This window comes from Astatotilapia calliptera, chromosome 10 (assembly GCF_900246225.1).
Source record: "Astatotilapia calliptera chromosome 10, fAstCal1.2, whole genome shotgun sequence".
In the NCBI taxonomy this organism is placed as follows: domain Eukaryota; kingdom Metazoa; phylum Chordata; class Actinopteri; order Cichliformes; family Cichlidae; genus Astatotilapia; species Astatotilapia calliptera.
This window is the reverse complement of record NC_039311.1, coordinates 13287187-13310949: the sequence shown is the minus strand read 5'-3', so window position 1 is coordinate 13310949 and position 23763 is coordinate 13287187. Positions and strand designations below refer to the sequence as shown.

The 23763-nt window shown below is 39.5% G+C and overlaps 1 protein-coding gene across 1 annotated transcript; it reads left to right on the top strand.

Annotated features, from left to right (window-relative positions):
* The first annotated feature begins 9402 nt into the window (after positions 1 to 9402).
* On the top strand, positions 9403 to 19644 carry LOC113030905 (transmembrane protein 47-like). Its single transcript, XM_026182697.1, has 3 exons — positions 9403 to 9753; positions 12503 to 12643; positions 18839 to 19644. The coding sequence occupies exons 1-3, from the start codon at positions 9537 to 9539 to the stop codon at positions 19018 to 19020; spliced, it is 540 nt and encodes a 179-aa protein (XP_026038482.1). The 5' UTR covers positions 9403 to 9536; the 3' UTR covers positions 19021 to 19644.
* The last annotated feature ends 4119 nt before the right edge of the window (positions 19645 to 23763 follow it).

Sequence of the window (23763 nt, the reverse complement as noted above, 5' to 3'; positions counted from 1 at the left end):
ATTACTTTGAAACCGCAGCTGATCTCAGTGGGAAAAATCATGCTGCATATCTGTAGTGATGTGTACTTGTTAATGTGTTAGGAATGAAAGGATGCCACGTGGTTTGATGGAAATGAAAATTATCAACCTACAGAGAGCTGATTTTAAAGACATTGCATAGAGCAGAAGGCGACTCCATAGAAATGTCATTGCAACAACTCAAAAATGGTACTCGGGAGTTTGTACGGCCTTCCTGACATTGTCATGTACGCATGCCTGGCAACATCATGCTCCTAAGTTCACAATGGATGGTATCCTAATCGATCTCCTCGTGGATCTGGATCAGGGCATCACTGAGCTCTAAGGTGCAACCTCTTGGCAAACTAACCATAACGTCCCAGAGGTGTTCTATTGGATTTAGGTCAGGTGAGCATGGAAACCAGTCAGTGGTGTCATTTCCTTCCTCCTCTAGAAACTGTCTGGATACTCTCACCACTTGAGGCCCTGCCTTTTTATGGACCAGGAGAAACCCAGAACTGACTGCACCATTGTAAAGTCTGAAAATAGGTCCAAGAATTTCATCCTGATGTTTAATTGCAGTCAGGATGCTGATGCCTAGCCTGTAGAGTTATGTGCATCCCTCTATGGATGTGCATCCCCAGACCATCATTGACCTCCACCAAACCGGTCATGCTGAATGATGTTACAGGCGACATAGCGTTCTCCACAGCTTCTCTAGACCCTTTCACGTCTGTCACATGTGCTCAGGTTCACCCTGGTATTCTATAGCGAATTCCCATCAGGCTCCAACTTGCTGGGCTGTGAGCACAGGGAACACTAGAGTCAGCCTCTCAGGCCACCCTCGTGTATTCTGTTTCTGATTGTTTGGTCAGTACATTCACACTAGCGGCCTGCTCGAGGTCATTTTGTATATCTGGCAATGCTCATCCTGTTTCTCTTTGCACAAAGGAAGAACAGTGGGCAAAGCCACTCTGTTTCACAACGATATTAGTTGGCAAGTAAACGGTTTTAACCCTTGTGGCTATGAAAGTTGCTATGATTTTATTTTTAAATCTTTGTGCCAGTTATGTTGGTGCCGTATCAATATCACTGAAAACTCTGTTGGCCTAGTAGAGGCTTCATAGCTAACACCATAAACAGGGGAAAGGTGAGCTGCAGCGCTTTAGAGTTGTCACTTAATACTCCCAACAGGAATAAATGTAATATCGAGCCAAACTTCACATAACAAATGTGCACCATTGTTCTGAAATTTATGGACCAGAGATGACTTCTGGGGCTCAAAAGTAGGCCACAAAACAAGCGTATAGAGTTCCACGAACGGCATTTTTCCAATAATGCCTGAACAGCATAAAATTTTTAACACCTCCAGGTTCGCTAAAAATCAGTCTGAGCGCTCCTACACCATATTTTCTTCTTTATGAGCCTAAATGTCTCAAAGTTCTGTTTTTCAAATCCTGTTCTACTCATGAGTTATCAAATCTTGGGTTATATTATTCCATTTTATAGTTTAAAAGGCAACTGAGTGCATTCTTTCAATCTAACTTGCACTGGATTTTGGATGTAGATAGAAAACGAGTCATAATCAGCTTAACATACTGTAGAGTACAGTCAAATTTTGTAGATTCGGATTTCAGCCTTTTTATGTAGATTCTGACTCGATTAGACATTCATGTGCATGTTTGCATGTGGGAATTTAACTGCTCAAGGCATCAGGATGTTAATTAGGCCTGCAAATAAGGATGGCCTTTTTTATACTGTGGCAGCCATGTTCAAATTGATGCAAAAAAACACACTGTTAAGTATCCCACTGTGTTAAATGAAAAGACAAATGAATAACAGGTCTCTGTGTTTTTTTAAAGAGCCAACAAAAGAAGTTGACTCTTCTCACAGCAGACTTCGGTGTCTTTGTCGTCTATTCCTCTCCCCTCAGGCAGAAAAAGCTTCACTTTAAAACTCAGCTGTTGTCACATTCTGGAGCCTCTCCTTTGCATGTCACACATAACTCTAATTCACTCTGATCACTGGCTGTGCCACACCTCCCTCAGTGAGCTCCCCAAGGGCTGTGGACCACTGCCTGCAGTCTGACAAAAGGGACAGAGGAGAAAGCGGCAGTGCAGGAGGTGGTTTATTCGGTTGTGAGTATATGGGGAGAAAGCAGATTTGGGGGTTTTGGCTCTCAGCTGGGTGCTGTGTCACACAGAGCCACATGCCAAAAGTGAACATGTACTCAGCGACTTTCCAAATCTGGTCACATAATTCCATTTTTTGGCTATTAAATCAATGTCTGTCTTTCTATCTGACTTGAATATTATTTTTTTTAAAATGGGCCCCAAAGTTATACTATGTTGGAAAAATTCCAGTTGATTTCTTCGTTTAGAGTCTGATTCACAAGGTTGCTCCATCGTCTTAATCTTACACTTGATTCCAGTGTTGAAGCTCAATAATTCACAAGTTAAATCAGTGGGTGGGAGAAACCACTCCTGCCTTGAATTATTTTTATTTCAGTGTGTCATCTTCAGCCATCACCTCATGTGGCGTCCCTCAGGGTTCAATACCTGGGCCCATTCTGTTCTCCCTTTACTCCTAATAGGTCATATGCAACTTACTAGCTGATTGGGAAGATCGAATTGAAAATCCCATCCAGTTATTTGTTTTTTGACAATCAAATCACTTTGGTTCCCTTTTCACTGCATTGTGTTAAGTGTTTTAAGAGTTTTAAGCTGCTGTGACATGACTAAATCCAGTGTTAAGAGGAAGTGTTTCACATTGAATACATCTGACAGCTTCTCTCTTGTTGTCTGCTCATATTTTATCAGTGTTTTTCCCGGAGAGAAATGGAGATCAAAACCTCCCAACACAATAAAAAAAAAAAGATGAAATGGCATCCATAAAAAAAGGATATATGGATGGCAACTAGAAAGTTCTGAAGGTCATTCTAGTTGGTCACCAGTGTAGTAAACAAATAACAAGGAAGAATTCAAGACTATATTTATCTCTTTACTATTTAACCACAGGTACAATTTCCGATATCTAATTTGTTTTTATACATCTCCATGGTCACATTGAATTTTAGTGTGCTTATTTAGATATTTCTGGGTCAGCAAACATAGAGCAAAGCACACTGGCCAGAAGCACTCCTGTCCTTGCTGTCCTTATCACAAGGCTGAACGAGGTTGACTGCAGGATAAGCATAAGTGGTTCACAGCTGGTGTCTGGGGGAAACACGAGAGAAGGGCGGAGAAGGGCCGATGGCAAGGGTGGGGGTGTGTGGTGGTGATAGTGGGGGGGTTGCAACCATGACGACTGATGGAGGAGGAAGTAAACAGATGTCCACAAGCTGGCAGACCAGGCCCAAAGTGGTCAAGTCACTGAGAGACAGGTGGGTATCCAGAAAACACAGGGGGGCTACAGCTTGAGGGTGAATGCAGAATGCAGAACAGAAACAGTGTAGTGTCCAGGAATAAATCTGCCATCAAGCAACATCATAAACTAGACTCAGATCTTACTGTTACTGGATTTCTCTTTCATTTAGAAGAAATGCAGTATTCACTGACACCGCATGACTCCATCTGGTGTAACACACTACAGCAAAGTAATTACTGAGATGATCTCGAGTCAAAATTTTCACCCATCTGATGACAACCGATGACACTAATCAAGCAAAAACATCCTTCTTATCTTATTGATCCCATTTGTCCTCTCTCCACCTTTATTGTAGATTGATGTCTTGCAGTGATGCAACAGTGATGACAGTGCATTTCTCAGTTCAGCACATTTAACTAATCTATAACTTTCCTATTCATAAATCATTCACAGTGTTTTGCTGACTCACAGTAACAGACTTGACTATAGACTTGAAACTGGAAAGCCATCAGTTTAAATCCCCTGATAAGCTTCTAAATCTGAGTGCATAAAGTAAAGGAGACATGCTGTCGACTCCCTCAGCATTAACTGTCAACATGACCTTGAGCAAGGCACTTCAAACCCAGCTGCTCTGAAATGAACTGGATCTGACTGTGATGACAGAAAAGAAAAAGAAAAAAAAAGGAGGAAATGCAAGTTGAGGAGTTTGGGGTTCAGGGTACTTTTCAGGAAATCCTGCTGCTCTTATAGTTGTGATGGGCAGAAATCGTTAGTGTGCTGCCATGTGTCATTAGTCTTGAGATTTAACCAGGAGTGACAGTGATGAGTGAAATAGGAAAACAATCCAAAGGGGATGAATAATCCATGGGGGATTAGCCACAGGATAAACACCTGGACCTATAAATGAAGAACTTAGGCAGTTGAATGATGAATGAAAAATGCTGAAGGTAAAAAATCCCAGTCCTCATTTTGGTTGAAAGTGACAAATCTGAACAACTGTAGATTGAATTGCTACAAAAGTGTACATTCATGTTTCCAGGAGGATGAATCACTATGACACAGATGATCTCCTGACTTTTTCTATCCTTTTTTGTTTTTTAGATTTTAATTTTTAATTTTTTTTTTTTTTGCTTCATCTCATTTGTTGCTGCATTATTTTAATCAAACATAATGAAAATCCTCTACACAATAAAGGAATAAACTAATGACTGTATCCGAGTTAAAATCCCTGACCCGTGACGATTTAAAGGGAAGTAATTTATGCACATCTGCTTCCACGGTCTGACTCCAACAGGACTCCTGATGATTTAATGGTGGTGTTACGGTAAAGAGATGAGCAGGACGCACTTCTTTAGTAATGGCAGCATCATTAAACGAGACCTCGTCAGTTACCATAGAAGCTTATTCATACCCAGCAAAACTCTGAGAGGCTTATTCTGAGTCTAATCAGCTGCAGCCACTCCACGAAGACAGTGATGAGCAATAGAGGATGACATCATGGGACAAACAGTTAAAGAAGCATTTTTTTCTAAGACTCAAAGTCACTTTTAACATTGTTATGAATATAACTTATATAGCATGCTGAATGAGACATGGGTGTTCTTTTCTCCATGCTCTGTCTGCCCCTTTTCTAATTTTCATTTTATCTAAACATTTATTTATTAGATTTGTGTATTTTTATCATGGCTGTTGAACAGCCATGTGATGTGCATCCATGTTGTGGGAGTGTATATAATATACCTAAAGGTTTAAAACGGGATTTAGACCAAACAGACATTTTTTTTTATAGGTGGGTGGCTGGGTGGACAAGTTACAATTAGGGAGAGGATCCAAAAAAGAAATGCATGACCTGGATTCCCTTTATGCTCATTTAAATCACCATGTGGGGAGTCACCATTGTGCTGTCTCAAGTAGCTTTGTCTGCTCGGCAGATTTTCTAATGAGGGGCTTTTGGAGGAGGATGACAGAGCACTCTGCCTGTTCAGTCGGGGAGGAGGGGCGTTTAAAGGAAACGAGCAACGCTCTGTCCATGGATATGCCTAATACTAGATCCCCCCTACTCAGATGCCCTGCTGGCAGCTTGGCAGTGCCATTAGGACTGAGAAGGGTGGCATTAGTCTGAAACTCTCATTATGTCAGATACACTGAAAACCTGTAATCCAGGCAACAAATGATAGGGGTAGAATTAAACCCAAATGGGCAGGAAGGCAGCAGAGGTGTAATTCAAAGTACTCCGTTTTGTTTGTACTTTACACAAGGCAACTTTAGTTAGAGAAAAAAAATCATGTACTTAAAATATTTGTACATCCATTATGTCTTTTGTACAAAATAAATAATCAGGCTTGGATGTTGAAAGTGTGTAATGCATTTCTTCAAGTGGCAAAACTGTTAAAAACCAAAAATAATGATAATAATTATCATGATAATATATATACACAAATGTAATCAGTGCTGCAAGAAAACTATTTTTCTTGCTTTTTTTTTTTTGCATTTTTCTTGCAATATTTCTCATGGAGCAGGTCACATTCAAGGTGGAAAAAAGAAAGAGGAAATGGAAGTATAAGCTGCCAAAGTAGGTCAAAACAACTGGTTTAGCACTGCTGATATCATGTGAGGCAGATGTTTGACAGTTTTTTGGTCAATAATTTGCTCAACCAAAACTGTGTGAAGGTCCAACAAAATTCAATCACATCTACTCCCTTTCCTTTTATCTTTTTTTGCATTTTTTGTGGAATCAAGTAAATCGGTCACTTTAACTTGCTATCTGCACCATGTAAGGATAGTAAGCATCTCTTGTTCTTGTTCTTGTTGGTGTGACAGTGGAAGCAGTTGTTAGAATAATTGCACCCTGCTCCAGCACTGTAACAGTGGCAATATGTGAAAACACTCTCACCTCCACTGTCTTACCTCCATCTTTAGACAAACTTTTGGAACTATTCAACTTATTAATTCCGAAAAACTTCCTGCAAGCACGGCCTCACCTTGGAGTTCATACCCTGCAGTTATGCAGTTCACCAGAAGATGGAAATATATCACAAGGCATATGGACTGAAGAAGAACCTCAACATGATCATGCTGCATAGAGGAGCAATCCTTTTTCTTTCAGAGAAAATAAATGCCTCAGTAAAACAATATTGCCTTAAATACATCAAACATAATATCAAAAATAAATACAGGCATTAATTTCTAAAACCAAACACACACTGATATCTTTTACTGTTTAAATGTGTACTTATTTTTTGCATTGCATTGCATTCGTTTCTTTGTTTATTTGTGAGTGTGGGAGTTTTGTTCCTCTCTAATACTGTATAGTGATTGATTGATTGATTGATTGAATCTTTATTTTGAACATGTTGAAAAAGTATAAAAAAAAAATAGAATTAAAAGAGACAAATGAACAAAGCAAACAAAAGGAAAACGAGCAACCACAACTCCAAATAACATCCATGTTCAAAAAGGAGCAGGAAGAAGCATAAGCTTATTTAATCCCACCCCTTTTCCACTATCTAGTATCAATAGACTACAGAAATACCTCCTTGTAATTACATTATATGTTATGTGTAATTTTTTTTTTTTTTTTTTTAATATATACACATATATGTTTCTATCTATCCATACCTACGTATATACACACATACGCACATATACACATTTTCAATAACCCTATTAACACCTGAAGGATACACAACCTACAATTATATATATATATATATATATATATATATATATATATATATATATATATATATATATATATATATATATATATATATATATATACATACACACATACATACACACACATACACATATATATATATACATATATATACATATACATATATACATATACACATATATATATATACACATACATACATACATACATATACATACATATACACATACATATATACCCATACCAACACACATGAAAATATTAGACAAGAACACCCTATCAAATCTCTACCTTTTCCCTGTACCCTGTAAAAACCATATCCTTAAACCGCTTTTTAAACTGCGCCATGCTTGGACATTGCTTCATATCTTTACTTAGTCTGTTCCACAGCTTCACTCCACACACAGAGATGCAAAAACTTTTTAATGTTGTACGGATACGAGGATGTTTTAAATTTAATTCCCCCCTCAAATTGTATCCCCGTTCCCTTTTAGAAAACATTTTTAGAATATTGTCAGGAAGCAGGTTATTTATTGCTTTATATATAATTTGTGCTGTGAGAAAATTTAAAAAGTTAAATCTCATTTTACCCTTGTCATTTAATTTAAGGATTTATTAGGTGTTTGTTTTTTTAATCTGCTGCTGTTTATGGACGATATACAACGTATGCGTTTAGACATGGATCATTGAGGGATTGTTTTACAAAAGAGGTTAAAAAAATTTCAGAGAGCTCAGCCTACACACTGAGTGTTAGAAGAGGCCAAATCAGGATTAACAGAAAATACCAAGAAGCTGACAGTCAGTTCCTCTGTTGCACTGTCACAACAATTCCCAACAAACACAGGATTTCTGTGGTCAGCCTGTGCATAAAAATCCCTCTGTTGGTCTTTCTAAAATCAACAACACAAAGTGTATGAAAGTGGTGAGAGCAGAAATAGTTTTTGCTAGAGAATGTCGCATGTGTGCCCTCTGCTGGATTATTAAAACATCACAATATTTGCTTTGGTTTATGGGCGATGCCAAAAGGGGCAGCTCGCAATGTGATCTGAGGTACTTTCCATTCACGAAAGCTAATGCAGATATACACAAACATTTATAAAATAATAAAAATAATTAAAAAAAAACTATTTTAAATCCCAACTATTGTCTAAACTCAGGCGGAGGAAATCTCTGCATGTTTATCAGAATCTGCCCCTTTGAAGGTGTCATTGTGTTACTGTTTAGTCTGTTTAGTCACTCTATACACAAACCTACTTTATCCTACTGTGTTCACTGAGTTTAGCTGAGCTTTAATAATGTCGTTTCTTCCGCCTTGCTGTATAATATGTATAATGTGTTTTTCAGCATTTAAATCCTTCTATTGTGTACACAGAAGAAAATACTTTTTTCGACCACTGCTTTTGAGAATTTCTTTATTTTTACAAACTTGTTGGGCGCCTGACAACAAACCAATCCACAAAGATCTAAAACAAGTCTGAATACGATGACTTGCATTTCAAAATAAAAGCACAGACACTGACACTCGTGTATCTCAGGAGGAATACTATAGGATTTATGTACTGAGTTCACGAACTGACAAATAACAAATAACAGTTAAATGTGGTTTTGTCTTTGTGTGTCTGTTTATTTAGAGATTTTATTTTATTTTACTTAATTTTTTTCATAGCTAAAAAGACAAATAAATAAATGGCATTCCACTTTACACTGCAACCTTTTTTCTTTGCGATCATTTACACCAGGGATGCCAAAATTGTTTTAGATTGAGTCCATATGCAGCTAACTTTGATCTTACATGGGCCAGACCAGTAAAACTATGATAAATGTCTAAAATCACAGAAAAACATTTTGGTGATTCATTGCTCGGGCTGTTTCCATGAATTAATTCACAGAGAATATTCTTTACTATGAACTATAAAAGCAAAACAAATAGAAATTCAATTAAAAAAAATGTTAGAGTAGATAGTAGAAAACAATTTTTTTCGTCATTTAATTGTTCATTACTTACTTTGTTTTTTAGTATGAACGGCAATGAGTTGGTGGAGTCTTTATTATATGTTTTTATATGTAAAACATACGAAAATTTAGTCAAAACTCCGGATGATCGGGCTGGAGTCTTTTCTGGGCCGATTCTGGGCCCTTGGCCTAATGTTTGACACCCCTAATTTATACAAAGAAAGTTAACAAAGCAGTAAATGTAACCTGAAAATAATAATGTAATGTTATCACTATACCAAAAATACTGCCAATATAATATAATATAATATAATATAATATAATATAATATAATATAATATAATATAATATAATATAATATAATATAAACCCATAAAATGGATTATTTTGAAAAACTGATTCAACCGGATGTCTCCTGTTAAACTGTTCCAGCTGGACACGCGTGGAGCAGTGTGGGCTATGGTGGGAGAGGAAGCACGCAGACCTCCAGCGAGTTTAGTAACTGTGACCGACGTGCTGCCGTGTACCCTGTGAGGAGAAGATGTCCGTGAACGAGGTGTACGTGTTCCGACCCTTCAAGCTCATCGCTCTGCTGTGCGTCTTCCTGGCGCTGTGTCTGGACGTGGTGGCTCTACTCAGTCCAGCCTGGGTCACCGCGGAGCATTTCTCCCTGTCTCTGTGGGAGTCATGCTCCCAATCGGTGGCTCGGCATCCCACGGACGAGCCCCAGTGGAGCTGCTTCTCCACCCTCACATCTGGTAGGAACAGTGTGTTTTGTTTGTTTAACAGTGCGCTGTTGCTCTTGGAGCCCGAATGCTGTTTTGTTTGTTGAAGAGGTTGAAAACCCACGACCAAGTTTTTTGTTGTTTACAGCTCAGATTGATCCTATAAACACGTTTTCGATCTGAAGGGTGGTTTTAGTGATGTGGTGTTTGTAATTATGTCATAGCGCACAGGATATATCCTGTTTTGAAATAAACAAAGAGGATACCGGACTGCGCAAACAGTCTGACTACAAGCTCTGACCACCATCCCCTGGGCAGACTTTGTTTTAGTTGGCTGCTGGTCAATAGATGAGGCATTCAGACTTCTCGCGCAGCTGATAAATTTCCTCTCTACATTCCAGATCGATGACGTGGTTTCACCGTGACAGCCTCACAGTGATGCTCAGTGACAAAGCCACACCTGACCAAGCTTTAACTGTTGATTTTTGTGACAGCTGGATGAGAACTATTTAACAAAGGGCTGGTGCTCATTGTTTTCTAATGCTTTAACTCTGTGCTTAGGTAAAGTGTTTATATGCAAGAAAGCTATGCATAATCCCTCTGGCACACAAAGAGTTAACCCACCCCAGCAAGCAGAAGGCTTTTAGTGGATTTGGAGAGACACATTCAGCATCTTCCCCTTCATCGACCTCACCAAGCCAGGACCCCCTAAGTCGCCTTTTGTCAGGCAGAAAAGCCACGTCCCCCGACCCCCATCCTTTCCCCCCAGGGAAGCAAATCCGCATTAAATTTACTAGATTTGGGAACAGTTGACTTTTGTCCTGTACAGTAAGGCTATTAGCAGGAGCTTTCATCTTTATTAAACACACAGTCGCTCACTGTTACTATTGAAATAAATAAAGGAAGACTTCAAGGATAAAATTGGACCGTTCCATTTAAGTTTCCTCATTTTGTAGCTTAAATGTTTAAAATATTTAAAATTTTTAGCTGTTGATCATTTTTCACAGGACTTTGCACATGCACCCTTGGTGTGATTGACCTCTCTTTGATATTGTGGAATGTGTTGGGGTGAATAGGAGGCGGGTTTGTTGCTCTGAGTGTCTGCAGAACTCATTAAAACAAGAGCGGATGGGTGTGTTGAGGTTAAAGGTGCAGTTCATCCAGTGGCGAAAGAGACTAATTAGGCACGTACAAAGGTTCTCACCCTTGTTCTTGAATTTCATCTACAGTGGCAGTTCCTGATAGAAAAATTCACCATAGCTTTTTACCATCATTATGACAAATAACCAGAAGCTCAGGGAGAGACACACCCAGCGAAAATTGTGCGGTGAGCTTGTTAACCAAATGCAAATTCTCTTTCCGAGCCAAGTCGTTTAAGGTAGGGCGGGAGATCAAAGAGAGGATGCGCAATCAAGGTCGAGCAGACAAAGATTTTCTCCTGAATGTGTTGCTGGTTTCAGTCTCTGTACCAACACTTGCTTGAACAGAGTTAAGCTCCATTCAAAAAAGGCCACGTGCTGCTTTTAAAAGCCTGGTGCTGTGGAGGTCTTCCCAGGAAAGAATGTGACGCGCAGGAAGATTTTAGTTTTACTTTTCCAACAGGAGCAGTTTGTTTGGAATATGTTAAGTAAATGTGGCATTAAAAAAGCCACTGTGGCTGCAAGAATTTGGAAGAAGCTGGCATTCACAATCACAAACTCCTGTTTCATAACCCAAAGCCTCCAAGGACCAAGGAGACATATACATAATACATAACCATAGACTGTATTTGGAAAATTTTGATTACAAACTCAGTTCCAAGAAAGTTGGAACCCTGCATAAAATATAAATAAAAATGAGTGTAAGGGTTTGCAGATTTCAGAAACCCATATTTGTATTTGCAGTAGACCATAATAAACATATTGAATGTTTAAACTGAGACATTTTACTATTATATGATGGATACATCAACAGCACATCTCAAGAAAGTTGGAGCACAGGCATTTTGCAGCTACTTAGGAGCAGGTCGGTAACATGACTGGGCATAAAAAGAGACCAATTGAAAACTAGAATTTCACCCATCAAAACTGGAGCTGGACGTGCCTGGAATGGAATTAACCATGCATTTCACTGACTGAGTTTGCAGACAGGTGGAGGTAACAGCATCTACCTGCCAACCTCCTGCTTTGAAGCCTTAATGCAAGTTAAACGAGCATTAAAGAAAATAAATGGCAGAATTGTCACAAAGCTGTATATTAGTTTTAAAAAACAGATGTGTTTGTGTTCTTTTTTTTACCAGATTGCAAAAAAAAAAAAAAGTTTTATTTTTCTTGCAAAGTTTAACATTTGAACATAGGGCTGCTGATTTGTCTCCATTTGTATGCAGTTCTTGACATTTCTGCACAGGCCTGATTTTTTTTTAATTCCAGAGGTTGCCACATGATACTGTCTTAGGACTAAAAATGTAGTTTGTTGACATGCACAAATATGAACAGCTAGAAAAGTAGGGCAAAAATGTAGCCAACCAGCAGGACAACTAAGATTAAATAACGTGAGATTCAGCCTTGGATTTTTGCATCTGTTCTCATTACAGGGACTTTGAGTCACTAATTATGTTCTTGACGGTTGCATTCCTGATGCGGGCCTGATGGCTCTCTGCGTCATTCAGTTCTCTCTGCAGGATTAGCTCTTGTTTCGTGTTTGTCAACACAGCGGTTCAATTCAGCCGTGCTCAACTGTGAATCGAGCTTTTGTTGATGAGTAGGATGCTCCTCTTTAACCTGCATGTGTCCTGTTCTTGCAGACTGGCAGATCGCCACCCTGGTGTTGCTAGGTGTCGGTGCAGCCACGACTCTGGTGGCCTTTTTGGTGGCCGTTATTTCCCTGTGCAGGGGCACGCAAAGACAACACTACCGCACTGTGGCAATATTCCTCTTCACTGCAGGTATGTCACCTTTCCCATATATTTATTTATTCATTCATTCACTTTTTATAATGTTTGGCTAATAACCCAGTGTTTCAGCAGTTTCCATATATGCCTGTGTTTGTGCTCCACTGCTCACATTAAATAGAAGCATGCAAAAGACACAGGCGAGTGAGCCTTGCAGGCTGAGCTTGTTTTCTCTGTGGTATTGCCTCTGGAGACCTGCAGGCTGATGTGCCAAGAAAAGGCAGCCACAGAATTTGCAGACTTACCAACAAAGTGAAGTCACTGAGAGGAAAAAAACAAAAAAAAGCCACCACAGACTCCTCGCCCATAACTGCCTCGTAGTTGGACTGCTGCTTCTTGCGTGCTTTGTAAGAATTGCCCTTAGGGTAAAAATAAACTGTGACACTGATGAGAATGAATATAAATTAAAAGCGTATAATTAAAACGAGCGGTCAGAGCATATTGCTCCAAATGGTATACGGCACCAAAGTGACTGACTCAAAGATTGTGCTCACTTTACTTTCAAAACGGTGATGAAGCGCAAACCACTTTCTGCTACTTCACTCGTGCCAAGTTCAAGTTTTCCAGTTTGCGAAATAAAATTATATAAGGAGCAGACAATTTTACACTGTGCCTGTAGACCAAACCTGAAGTAATAACTGTCACATTTTAAGAAATCTACAACCCCAATTCTAAAAAGCTTGGATGCTGTAAAATGTAAATGTAAATAAAAACAGAAAATTATGTTTTGCAAACAGCATAAATCTTTATTTTATTTTATTTAATAAAGGAAACGTATTTGAGAAAGTGTCCCTTTTTTTAAAAAAAAAAAAAAAGGAAAAATTAAGTGTAATGGCGGCAATATGTCTGTAAAAAGTTGGAACAATGCTATGTTTATCGCTGCTGAGTGGAATGATGTCCCGGTCATGTCTGAAATTGGATTCTGGGAGCTTTGAGTGCCGACGGTGTCTTTCTAAATATGTACGCAGCCATACCATCAGAGATGCTTTTGGACTGATTGCTGTCAACAAGATGGACAAGATCTCTTCTCCATACAGGGAGTGCAGAATTATTAGGCAAATGAGTATTTTGTCCACATCATCCTCTTCATGCATGTTGTCTTACTCCAAGCTGTATAGGCTCGAAAGCCTACTACCAATCAAGCATATTAGGTGATGTGCATCTCTGTAATGAGAAGGGGTGTGGTCTAATGACATCAACACCCTATATCAGGTGTGCATAATTATTAGGCAACGTCCTTTCCTTTGGCAAAATGGGTCAAAAGAAGGACTTGAAAGGCTCAGAAAAGTCAAAAATAGTGAGATATCTTGCAGAGGGATGCAGCAGTCTCAAAATTGCAAAGCTTCTGAAGCGTGATCATCGAACAATCAAGCGTTTCATTCAAAATAGTCAACAGGTTCGCAAGAAGCGTGTGGAAAAACCAAGGCGCAAAATAACTGCCCATGAACTGAGAAAAGTCAAGCGTGCAGCTGCCAAGATGCCACTTGCCACCAGTTTGGCCATATTTCAGAGCTGCAACATCACTGGAGTGCCCAAAAGCACAAGGTGTGCAATACTCAGAGACATGGCCAAGGTAAGAAAGGCTGAAAGACGACCACCACTGAACAAGACACACAAGCTGAAATGTCAAGACTGGGCCAAGAAATATCTCAAGACTGGTTTTTCTAAGGTTTTATGGACTGATGAAATGAGAGTGAGTCTTGATGGGCCAGATGGATGGACCCGTGGCTGGATTGGTAAAGGGCAGAGAGCTCCAGTCCGACTCAGACGCCAGCAAGGTGGAGGTGGATTACTGGTTTGGGCTGGTATCATCAAAGATGAGCTTGTGGGGCCTTTTCGGGTTGAGGATGGAGTCAAGCTCAACTCCCAGTCCTACTGCCAGTTTCTGGAAGACACCTTCTTCAAGCAGTGGTACAGGAAGAAGTCTGCATCCTTCAAGAAAAACATGATTTTCATGCAGGACAATACTCCATCACACGCGTCCAAGTACTCCACAGCGTGGCTGGCAAGAAAGGGTATAAAAGAAGAAAAACTAATGACATGGCCACCTTGTTCACCTGATCTGAACCCCATTGAGAACCTGTGGTCCATCATCAAATGTGAGATTTACAAGGAGGGAAAACAGTACACCTCTCTGAACAGTGTCTGGGAGGCTGTGGTTGCTGCTGCACGCAATGTTGATGGTGAACAGATCAAAACACTGACAGAATCCATGGATGGCAGGCTTTTGAGTGTCCTTGCAAAGAAAGGTGGCTACATTGGTCGCTGATTTGTTTTTGTTTTGTTTTTGAATGTCAGAAATGTATATTTGTGAATGTGGAGATGTTAGATTGGTTTCACTGGTAAAAATAAATAATTGGAATGGGTATATATTTGTTTTTTGTTAAGTTGCCTAATAATTATGCACAGTAATAGTCACCTGCACACACAGATATCCTCCTAAAATAGCTAAAACTAAAAACTACGTCCAAAAACATTCAGCTTTGATATTAATGAGTTTTTTGGGTTCATTGAGAACATGGTTGTTGTTCAATAATACAATTATTCCTCAAAAATACAACTTGCCTAATAATTCTGCACTCCCTGTAGTTTTCCAAAAAGAATTCCAGTTTCCGATTCGTCTGATCTCAGATCAGTTTTCCACTTTGCCTCAGTATGTTTTAGATGAGCTTAGGCCCAGAGAAGACGGCAGAGTTTCTGGATCGTGCTCACATGGCTTCTTCTTTACTTTTGTGGATAGCACGGTGAACTGTGTTAACAGACGGTGATTTCCGTGACAGAATGATTCCTGTTTTAATGCAGTGCTGCCTGTGGGCCCGACTATTACGGGCATCCAGTAATTTTTTGGAATTTGCCCTTGTGCGTGGAGATTTCCCAGATTCTTGAATCTTTTGAAATAATGTACTGTGGACATAGAGGTATTGAAACTCTTAACAGTTGTAGATTAAGGAATATTCTTCTAAATTTGTTCCATCACTTATAGATTGGTGGACCCTATCCTTTTTTCTTTTTCTTTTTTTAGTTCCACTTATTTTTCCAGGCTTTTGTTGCTCCTGTCCCAACGTTTTTGAGACTTGTTGCTACCATCAATTTTAAAATGAGTTCATTTCTTTCATGAAACAGTAAGGTATGCTGCTGTGTGGGTGTCGAATGAGCTGGTAGGTGGATTCTGTTACCAGTTTCCTCTTGTTACAGTCTGTGTGATTAGCTAACCGAGCCTGGAGCAGATTCATGTTCAGTGTAGAAACAAGACTTGTATCATCTTTCAAAGTCACACACTCTGAATGAAAGTGTTTCTTTATTTGTTAAAGTATTTCTGTTGCAAGTTTTCTGGTTTCTGTTGCAAGTACAAACAGTATGCATTGCCTTTTAAATACAGCATTAGATAACAGTGTGCTGCTGAAGGGAAACTGTAAGGGATCTTTGTCTTGCTCTGTATCTGAAACCTCACTCACAAAGGACCACTGTGGTCGACTTAATGGCTGTGGTTTTGACTGTTAGCCACTGACGGAAAAGCAGGGGAATGCTGTGTTATCCTTTCCTATGTGTAATTACTTTAAGAGCCTTGCAAGAATACGGCCGCCACACAGGCACGCAGTCCTCGACGGAGCAACAGCAGAAGGGCTGGACTGTTAAATACCCCTTGGCTTGACTGTGACTGTGAGGTATTTACTTTCTGTCCAGAAATATGACCTCAGCAGGGAACAAGCTCAGCCTGGGCTCCATCAGCAGCACCGCAGTCTCAGGCTACAGCCATTCCTCCTTCACACCCATTGCTTCTTCCCATAGGAAGGAAAGGCGGAGTCATACTTGCACAAAGACCGTTCCTCAGGCGTCACCTAGCATGCGTGAAAACGAACTGGAGCCGTTTGTGAGAGAAGGCCACAGTACCCTTTTGAACACCGACGCCTGGACTTCTGCATCCTGCGCGATGCAAAGGAAAAATGATTCACAGCCCTGGAAGCTGTTTCCTCGTGTGATACCTCGTGTGTCATTGAGATGAAAAGAATAAAGATGATTGTTCCACGCTTCACCAAAAAGACGAGAGAGTGTGAGAGAGAGCTGGGAGACTGGTTTTAGTTTAAAAGCCAGAATCTGCCGTTAACGTCAATCACTCTGGGGGAATTAAAGACAGGCCACTTCAAAAAGCTTCCAGCTTCCAGCGAGCAAGAAACCCACAGGGAGGGGTGTCACACAAAGATTGTTCTCTTCAAAAGCGTCTATTTATGGAGATGACAAACTAGATAGAAAACACAGAAGCCCATGAATGCTGTAACACACTTTTTTTTCCCCTCTCTTAAAGCGCTTTTTGATCCTCGCAAGATAAGTGAATGCTATAAAAAGCTAATTCTTGTTATGCACGGATTGAGGCTAGATATATTTTCCTTAGATTGCGCGTCAGCCAAATCATTTAAACAAAGGACAGAATTATTAGAGTAAAACAGCTTTTCCAAACAACCTACTTTTACTGTGGATGCTTAAATCATTTTACTTTGCACATAAGAAAAAAATAATAATTTCACTTAAAATAAACGAACATTACCAAGGTCAAAATTATTAGCACTCCTGATGCTAACAGTCAGTTGTGTGTCCTTTTTGCTGGATAACAGCCTGCAGTTGTTAGCTGTAGTTTTCAGCGTGTCTCTCACGCGTCTGCTGAGCAATCCCAGTCCATTCTTCTTTGGGGAATCTCTCCTCCAGATGTGATGGTGTCCTGTCATGGACCTTGGTCTTCAGTTCACTCCACAGATTTTCAGTAGGATTCAAGTCAGGGCTTTGACTTCTGATGTTGATCTTCTGGAGGTCGTCCTTCACCAGGAGTGTGAAGTGTGTTTTGGGTCGTTGCGTTAGAAAACAAAGCGATCACCCAGACCCCGTTTAGCTGCTGACTGCTTGAGGTTTTCTGTCCAAATCTTCACATATCCTCCTTTTTTATTCCTTCCACCTTGATGAGATTCCCAATTCCAGATGCACTGAAGCACTCTCTTAGCATAATACTTGCACCACAGAGTATGGTGTGGGTTGTACACCTCTTCCTTCCATCTCTGTGGCCAGAGAACACTAGTTTTGTCTCATCCATCTCATCTAATCTTTCTCCAGGTTGTCCTTGGCATATTTAAGTCTAGCCTGAATTTGCAAAATAGGAATTTTCTTGGTCTGCTGCCTAACAGTCTTTACTTTAAGACTACACTTCCTGATTTGGCTCAGTCATTCACATGTCTTTGCAGTTGTTCTGGGGTCTTTAGACACGTCTCTCGCTAGTTTTCTTTCCCTAGGCTGCTAGGCTTGTTTGGTACTTTGTAGCTCGCTTTGAATTTCTTGATGATGCTTCTCACTCCAGTTTTTGACACTCTGTGATAACTTTGTGTATACATCTCCTGCTTTGGGAACATCAGCAATTCTTTTTCCCAAGTCTAAATTGATTTCTTTTGTTTTTGGCATGATGCTTTCTCCACTGGCAGCTCAAACCCTTGCTGAAGTTTTTATACTGTACTGAAAGAAAACAAGCTCTGACTTTGACTCAGTAAAAAGTTATTTTTTTTCCTCAGGATGCTTTTGTGTGTGAAATAATACTGTTATAGAGTGCAGACAGAACAAATTTATGCTTTATGATAATTCCGTCCTCGTCTATAAACAGGACGAGGCTTATTGGGGAATAATCAGAATGTGTTTGCATATAATTGTTTTCATCTATGGCTCCTCAGGAGACATTCATTTATAGTTGTTCGTGCTAAATCTTAGGCAGCTCATTGTGACGAGATCACCTCACGGAACAGAAAGGCAGAGAAGAAAATCGCTTTATATAACCATTCTCTGCTTACCTATACCAGCTGCCTCCTCACTTCTTACACTTAAGCCTCTTTTCACAAGTAACTTTTTGCCTTTACAGCCATCTGTTTGCTGTCAGATTTGTGTTTCGCCTCGAGGAGGCCCTTTAATGTCACGTTTTTGACTTGAATCATGAATTTTGGGAGAACTAAATGGCTTTCACCTTCTGAAAGCACGAGCTAGTTATGTTATAAAATGATGTAGAAAACATTAAATGGATGATTAATCTGAAAGGCTTTACTTGTAGCAGTGATTATTTTAATGGTGTTGGAGTTACTGGGTTTGTTGATTAATCGCTTGGACAAAGGACAAATGGACGATTTTAAACAAACAGTGTCTCATGATTGTCTCTGGTTTCAGTGGTTCTGCAGGCCTGTGCTCTGGTTCTCTACCCGATCAAGTTCATCGATGGAACGGTCCTGCAGACTTATCACGAGTTCAACTGGGGCTATGGGCTCGGCTGGGGGGCCACCATCTTCATGCTGGGTGGAGGAATCCTCTTCTGCCTGCGGACGGACATATACGAGGATGCAATGTACTGAACTTTGTCAGCCCTCTCTGCTCTGCTGGAAATACTTAAGAGGAGAATACAGACCCTACGTGTCCATTTCCCTTGCTGTGTTATTCTCGCTGTTATTTTTAGATAGGCCAGGGCTGTAGGAGTAGACTGCCCTCCCCCCCCCGCACCACACTGCCCCAGCCCTACCGGTATCGGGGGCGAGGTGGTAAAGCTAAAGCGCAGAGAGCTTTCTGGACACGCTCGAGCCACCGACGCTGGACGTTTCCACTGAATCTCTATTGTTAGAGAGGAAAGCAGATTCTCAGCACAGGCCTGGATGTGCAGTGAATATTTAATAGGACTGACTGATCACGTTTCCTTTTATTTTTGTAGCTTTTCATGAGGATAAAAAGCTAGTTGTCAGTTTATTTGTGGCATGATTTCCCACTTTATAGGAACAGTGAAAACCTCACTTCCTCTCGTGTGTTAGCCGAAACATATCTAGTAACTGTAAATTACTCAGCTTTGACGTATGCTATTGAGTGTTCATACTTTTGATTTTTTTTTCTTTTAATGACACCAGTTTGTCTCAAATGGAAAAATGTAAATGTGTATAAAGTATTTCTACATGAAGAATTCTGAATAAATAATTGTAGTTTTGGGAGCATTTGGAGTGTAAATTGTTGCTTTCAGTATCAAAGGTGACATGCGGACACTCTCTGCTTACACGCTGACCTTTGACTCACTTTTTTTACCGCCCCTTTTTAGACTGGACAGCAGGGAGACAAAAATGCAAACCACTTTCATTATCGAGAGGACACATTCCTCAAAGGAAAACATCCCAGGCTGTTTAAAGAGGCAGCACCAGCTCAGAGTTATGATGGGTTTTTTATTTTTTTTATTTTTATGTTTTTAGTTTTTAAGTCCGTTTAGTTTCAGTTAGTTCCCAGAGCAGATTTTCTTGTTTAGTTTAGTTTTCATTGTTTCAATGTTTTGTTTTTATTAGTTTCTGTGTTTGTTTTAGTCTTTCCGGTGATTATTGAACGGAGGCGATATCTCAGAGCGAACATTCACATTTCTTCTAATATTTAGTTTCTTAATAGCCTTCTTAATGTCTTGTCTGGCAGCTTCTGCAATCAGAATCAGAATTAAGAACCGAATGCACTGCTGTGACAAACACATTTGCTTTTACAAGACGAGCTCTATAAATTCTCTATGGGCTCCTCTTGTTCATGTTTACTGTTTATTTATTCATTCTCATTATTGTTATTTTTATTATTACTCACAGTGGCTAAAATAATCATGTCAAAGCTGAAAGGCAGGAAAAACACAAAAGTCAGAAAAAAGAAACTGGGAGAATCAGGAGGAAATCTAATAAAGAAGACAGAGTACTGGATGGTCTCCTTTGTTACTTTGCTAAATTGAACTAATTTAAAAATATATAAATTTTCCATTTAATTGTATCCATTGTAAACTGTTACATGTAATGGAATCTGGTCAAATGAAATGTACTTGATTGGTAGATTAATGGAAATATACTTGGTATAAACTTAATGATTAATTATTTGAATAAATAACCCTTTTTAAAAATATATTTCAATTGCATTTTTCTCACAATTGCTGCTTTGTGGTTATATAGGGTCACAAATGGGATTTTTCTGAGTGCAAATTCAAGAAAATCAGCACATAGATTAGAGTAAAAACACTTTTTAAAGGCAGCTGACTGTCTCAGTGAACCCATGAATGCCTCATCAAGCAAGATGTCTGCAAGATCACAAAATTCTAGTTTTTATTGTAATTAGTTGAAATGTTTTTTCCACATCTAGTTTGGGTTTTTAGTTTTATTTTAACTATAATAACCTCACACCAGGTTGCATGTATGTAAAGACATTATGTGCTGGTGCAGACATGGGCAGCACGTCCTCCTGTATTTGTATTCATGACATGCATTTTCTATACATTTGCAAGAGACTTTTGCACTGCTCTGTTATTTTACTTATAATGGACAATAATAAGCTTTCAGCTGTGTTTTTGTGCTTAAAACCTTAATATTTTGATCTTTTACATTTTTAATTCGACATGTCTGACAGTGCACGAGTCATAGATGTTTATTAGTGCTAATGAAAAGCACGTTTAAGAAGTCCTGTTATTTCTCAGGGTGTTTGGGAACAGAAGGTATTGCCACACTTGGAACATCCTGCTGAAGTCTTCGTTTACCCTACAGATTACAAAATGCAACAGCTGCTAAGGACTCCGGAAAAGTTGATAAATATTTTTTCCACAGCTGCAGAAGCGTGAAAACTCCCCAGCTGTGGACAGCGTGTACACAAGAATCAACAACTCTAAAGGGGAAAGGGTTCAAATCATTGCATTGTGTGAAGCTGATATTTTGCCCCTGTGACGGGTGGAAGATTTTTCCTCGTCTCATTACCTCCCAGGAATCTTTGAAATATGCTACACAGGTTAAAAGGTGAGGCGTCATGTGTCAGGCTAAAAGAGGACACGCCAAGTTTTACCAAAATATCTGTCAGGTGTGATCCAGTTTTAGTTTAATGTCCCTGATGCATGTAAAACCTTTTTCTTTTTTTTTCTTTAGCTAAAAAGTAAATTTTAACTAAAGAAAAGTCCTTTGGCTGTAGAGCCAGCAGAGCAAAGAGACTCTTGACACTGAGCAAGTGAAATATTTACTCAGGACACTAAAAAAAAAAAAAAAAATTTCTATGGTACAAGAATGTTTTTAAGCATTAATGTTAGATATGCACCCACAATATCCCAGCTGTTTCACATAATATGCACGTCTATCTCTTTGGCAGGAGGAGGTTCTGAAATGTTTGCCCACTCGTGTTAGAGGTCTCAAGTTGAAATGCCAGTAGATCTTTATGCTTTGCACTCCACCCACACAGTTGCTGTGCTCGCATAAAACGTTTCTGCAAAGTAAATTGACATTTTCACTAAAAAAGAAACCAAAAATATCAAGAATAAGAGTAAGTGCCAGATACCAAAGTCTCCTCTATATTTGCTGCATTTTCTTGAGGATTATGTTTAACCAGCACCTCAATAGTAATCATCTTGCCCCACCTAGTGGTCATGCTGAACATGTCAGGTGCTGCAGAGTGAGGAGGGTCACATTCAGGCACATTCTGGTGTAATAGTGAGCTCCCCCCCCCATTTTCTCTATGTGCTACAAAGCTTTTAAAAATAGCAGTAGATTTTACAGTGTTTTTCATTTTTTTTATAAAAAAAAAAAAAAAAAGGAAAAAGTCCAATAAATGAATAAAACAAGAAATACCCACATGCAAACGTCCTTTATGAAAGCCATTGGGACATAAATCACTGTTATTTGTGTGAATTTGTTTGCATCTGCTTGACGATAATCTGGCTGCGGAGAGTAGCCTGGCCCCTCGGTGCAGTAACCAGCCAGGCCCTGCACACTTTTACCACGCAGGGACAGATTCCAGTTACTGAGCCTGGGGGACAGATGAAAAATTCACCCCTGGTACCTGTGGAAGAAATTTGTTTTACTGATACGACTGATTATGCACAGATGTTCTAAAAAGCTGAGAACATTTTAAATCCAAACCTGAAGTTGTCCAGCTTATGTGTTCCTTAACAGTGGAAGTCCTTGTGAACAAGGGTCAGCGCACTAGTAAGTCAGATAAATGGACTGGACTGTAACAGCCGGGCTATACATTACCCTCCTCCAAGTCCTCTGTTAAGACTGGCTCCACCAAAATTACACATTAACCCAAGAGCATTTCTCTGCCCTGCAACTTCTTTGGGTCCCATTGAACCCAGATGCAAAGGACACAGCAGGGTGTTAACGGGGAGCAAAATTCAAGCGTTTTATTGCTTGATGCAAAAGACAAATGCAAAGTCTACAAAGTAACAGCATGTGAAACATGCACAGGGTTGATTGAATAAGACGATACAGTTGGAATCAGCTGACAACACTTAGGAACAGGTGAAAACAATCACAGCACCGTGAACAAGACAGGAAATGAAAACAAGAGCAAATGTGAAAAGCAACAAAAAAAAAAAAAAAGTAGGATCAGCAAGTAACAAAGAGAAACACCTGCTATCACATAAGAAGACACAGAAAAACACAAAAACCAACACTAAACATGATTACACAATCTGGTGCAGACAAGCCAACAGAACACCAGGACTATAGTAAATAAATAAACAGTCACTGTGGATGGGGGCAAACTTTAACAATTGCTCAAGTATCTGAAAACCATCTGTTATGTCATTTGTAGTTGTCCACACTTTCAGTGCACATGTACACAAAAATAAAGACATGTTTCATATGGACACACTTTAATATATTTTCCTCTACCGGTATTAATTCTCTCATTAAGACTGTGACTGTGTAAGAAGTCCGAACTTTACCACCAAGCTAAGTAAGTAAACAACAGAGACACAGCTATCCATGGGAAGCAGCCAGCTGCCTACCTGACCTTGTGGATGTCACTGAATGTTGGATCAAACACTGAAAGCTGCGGTCAGCCCGGAGCCAGATGGTTATTTTCCCAACAAGAAAGCAAATATCTTGCAGCTGAAGCTCTCCGTTTAATTGCGTTTCTGCTATAGACTCATTCGTTTTGGGGTTCTATAGTATACACATATAAGCTTCAAGAAAATGGTGTAATCATTTAAACAGAGCGTGTTAAGATGTTTGACATGTTTTTCAACACAACTCCAGTCTTTCTCAGGCAAATCTGCACGAGTGTATGGCAAGAAACATGCCATGCTCACGTAATCTTAACAGAGTTTAATTCAGCTATTT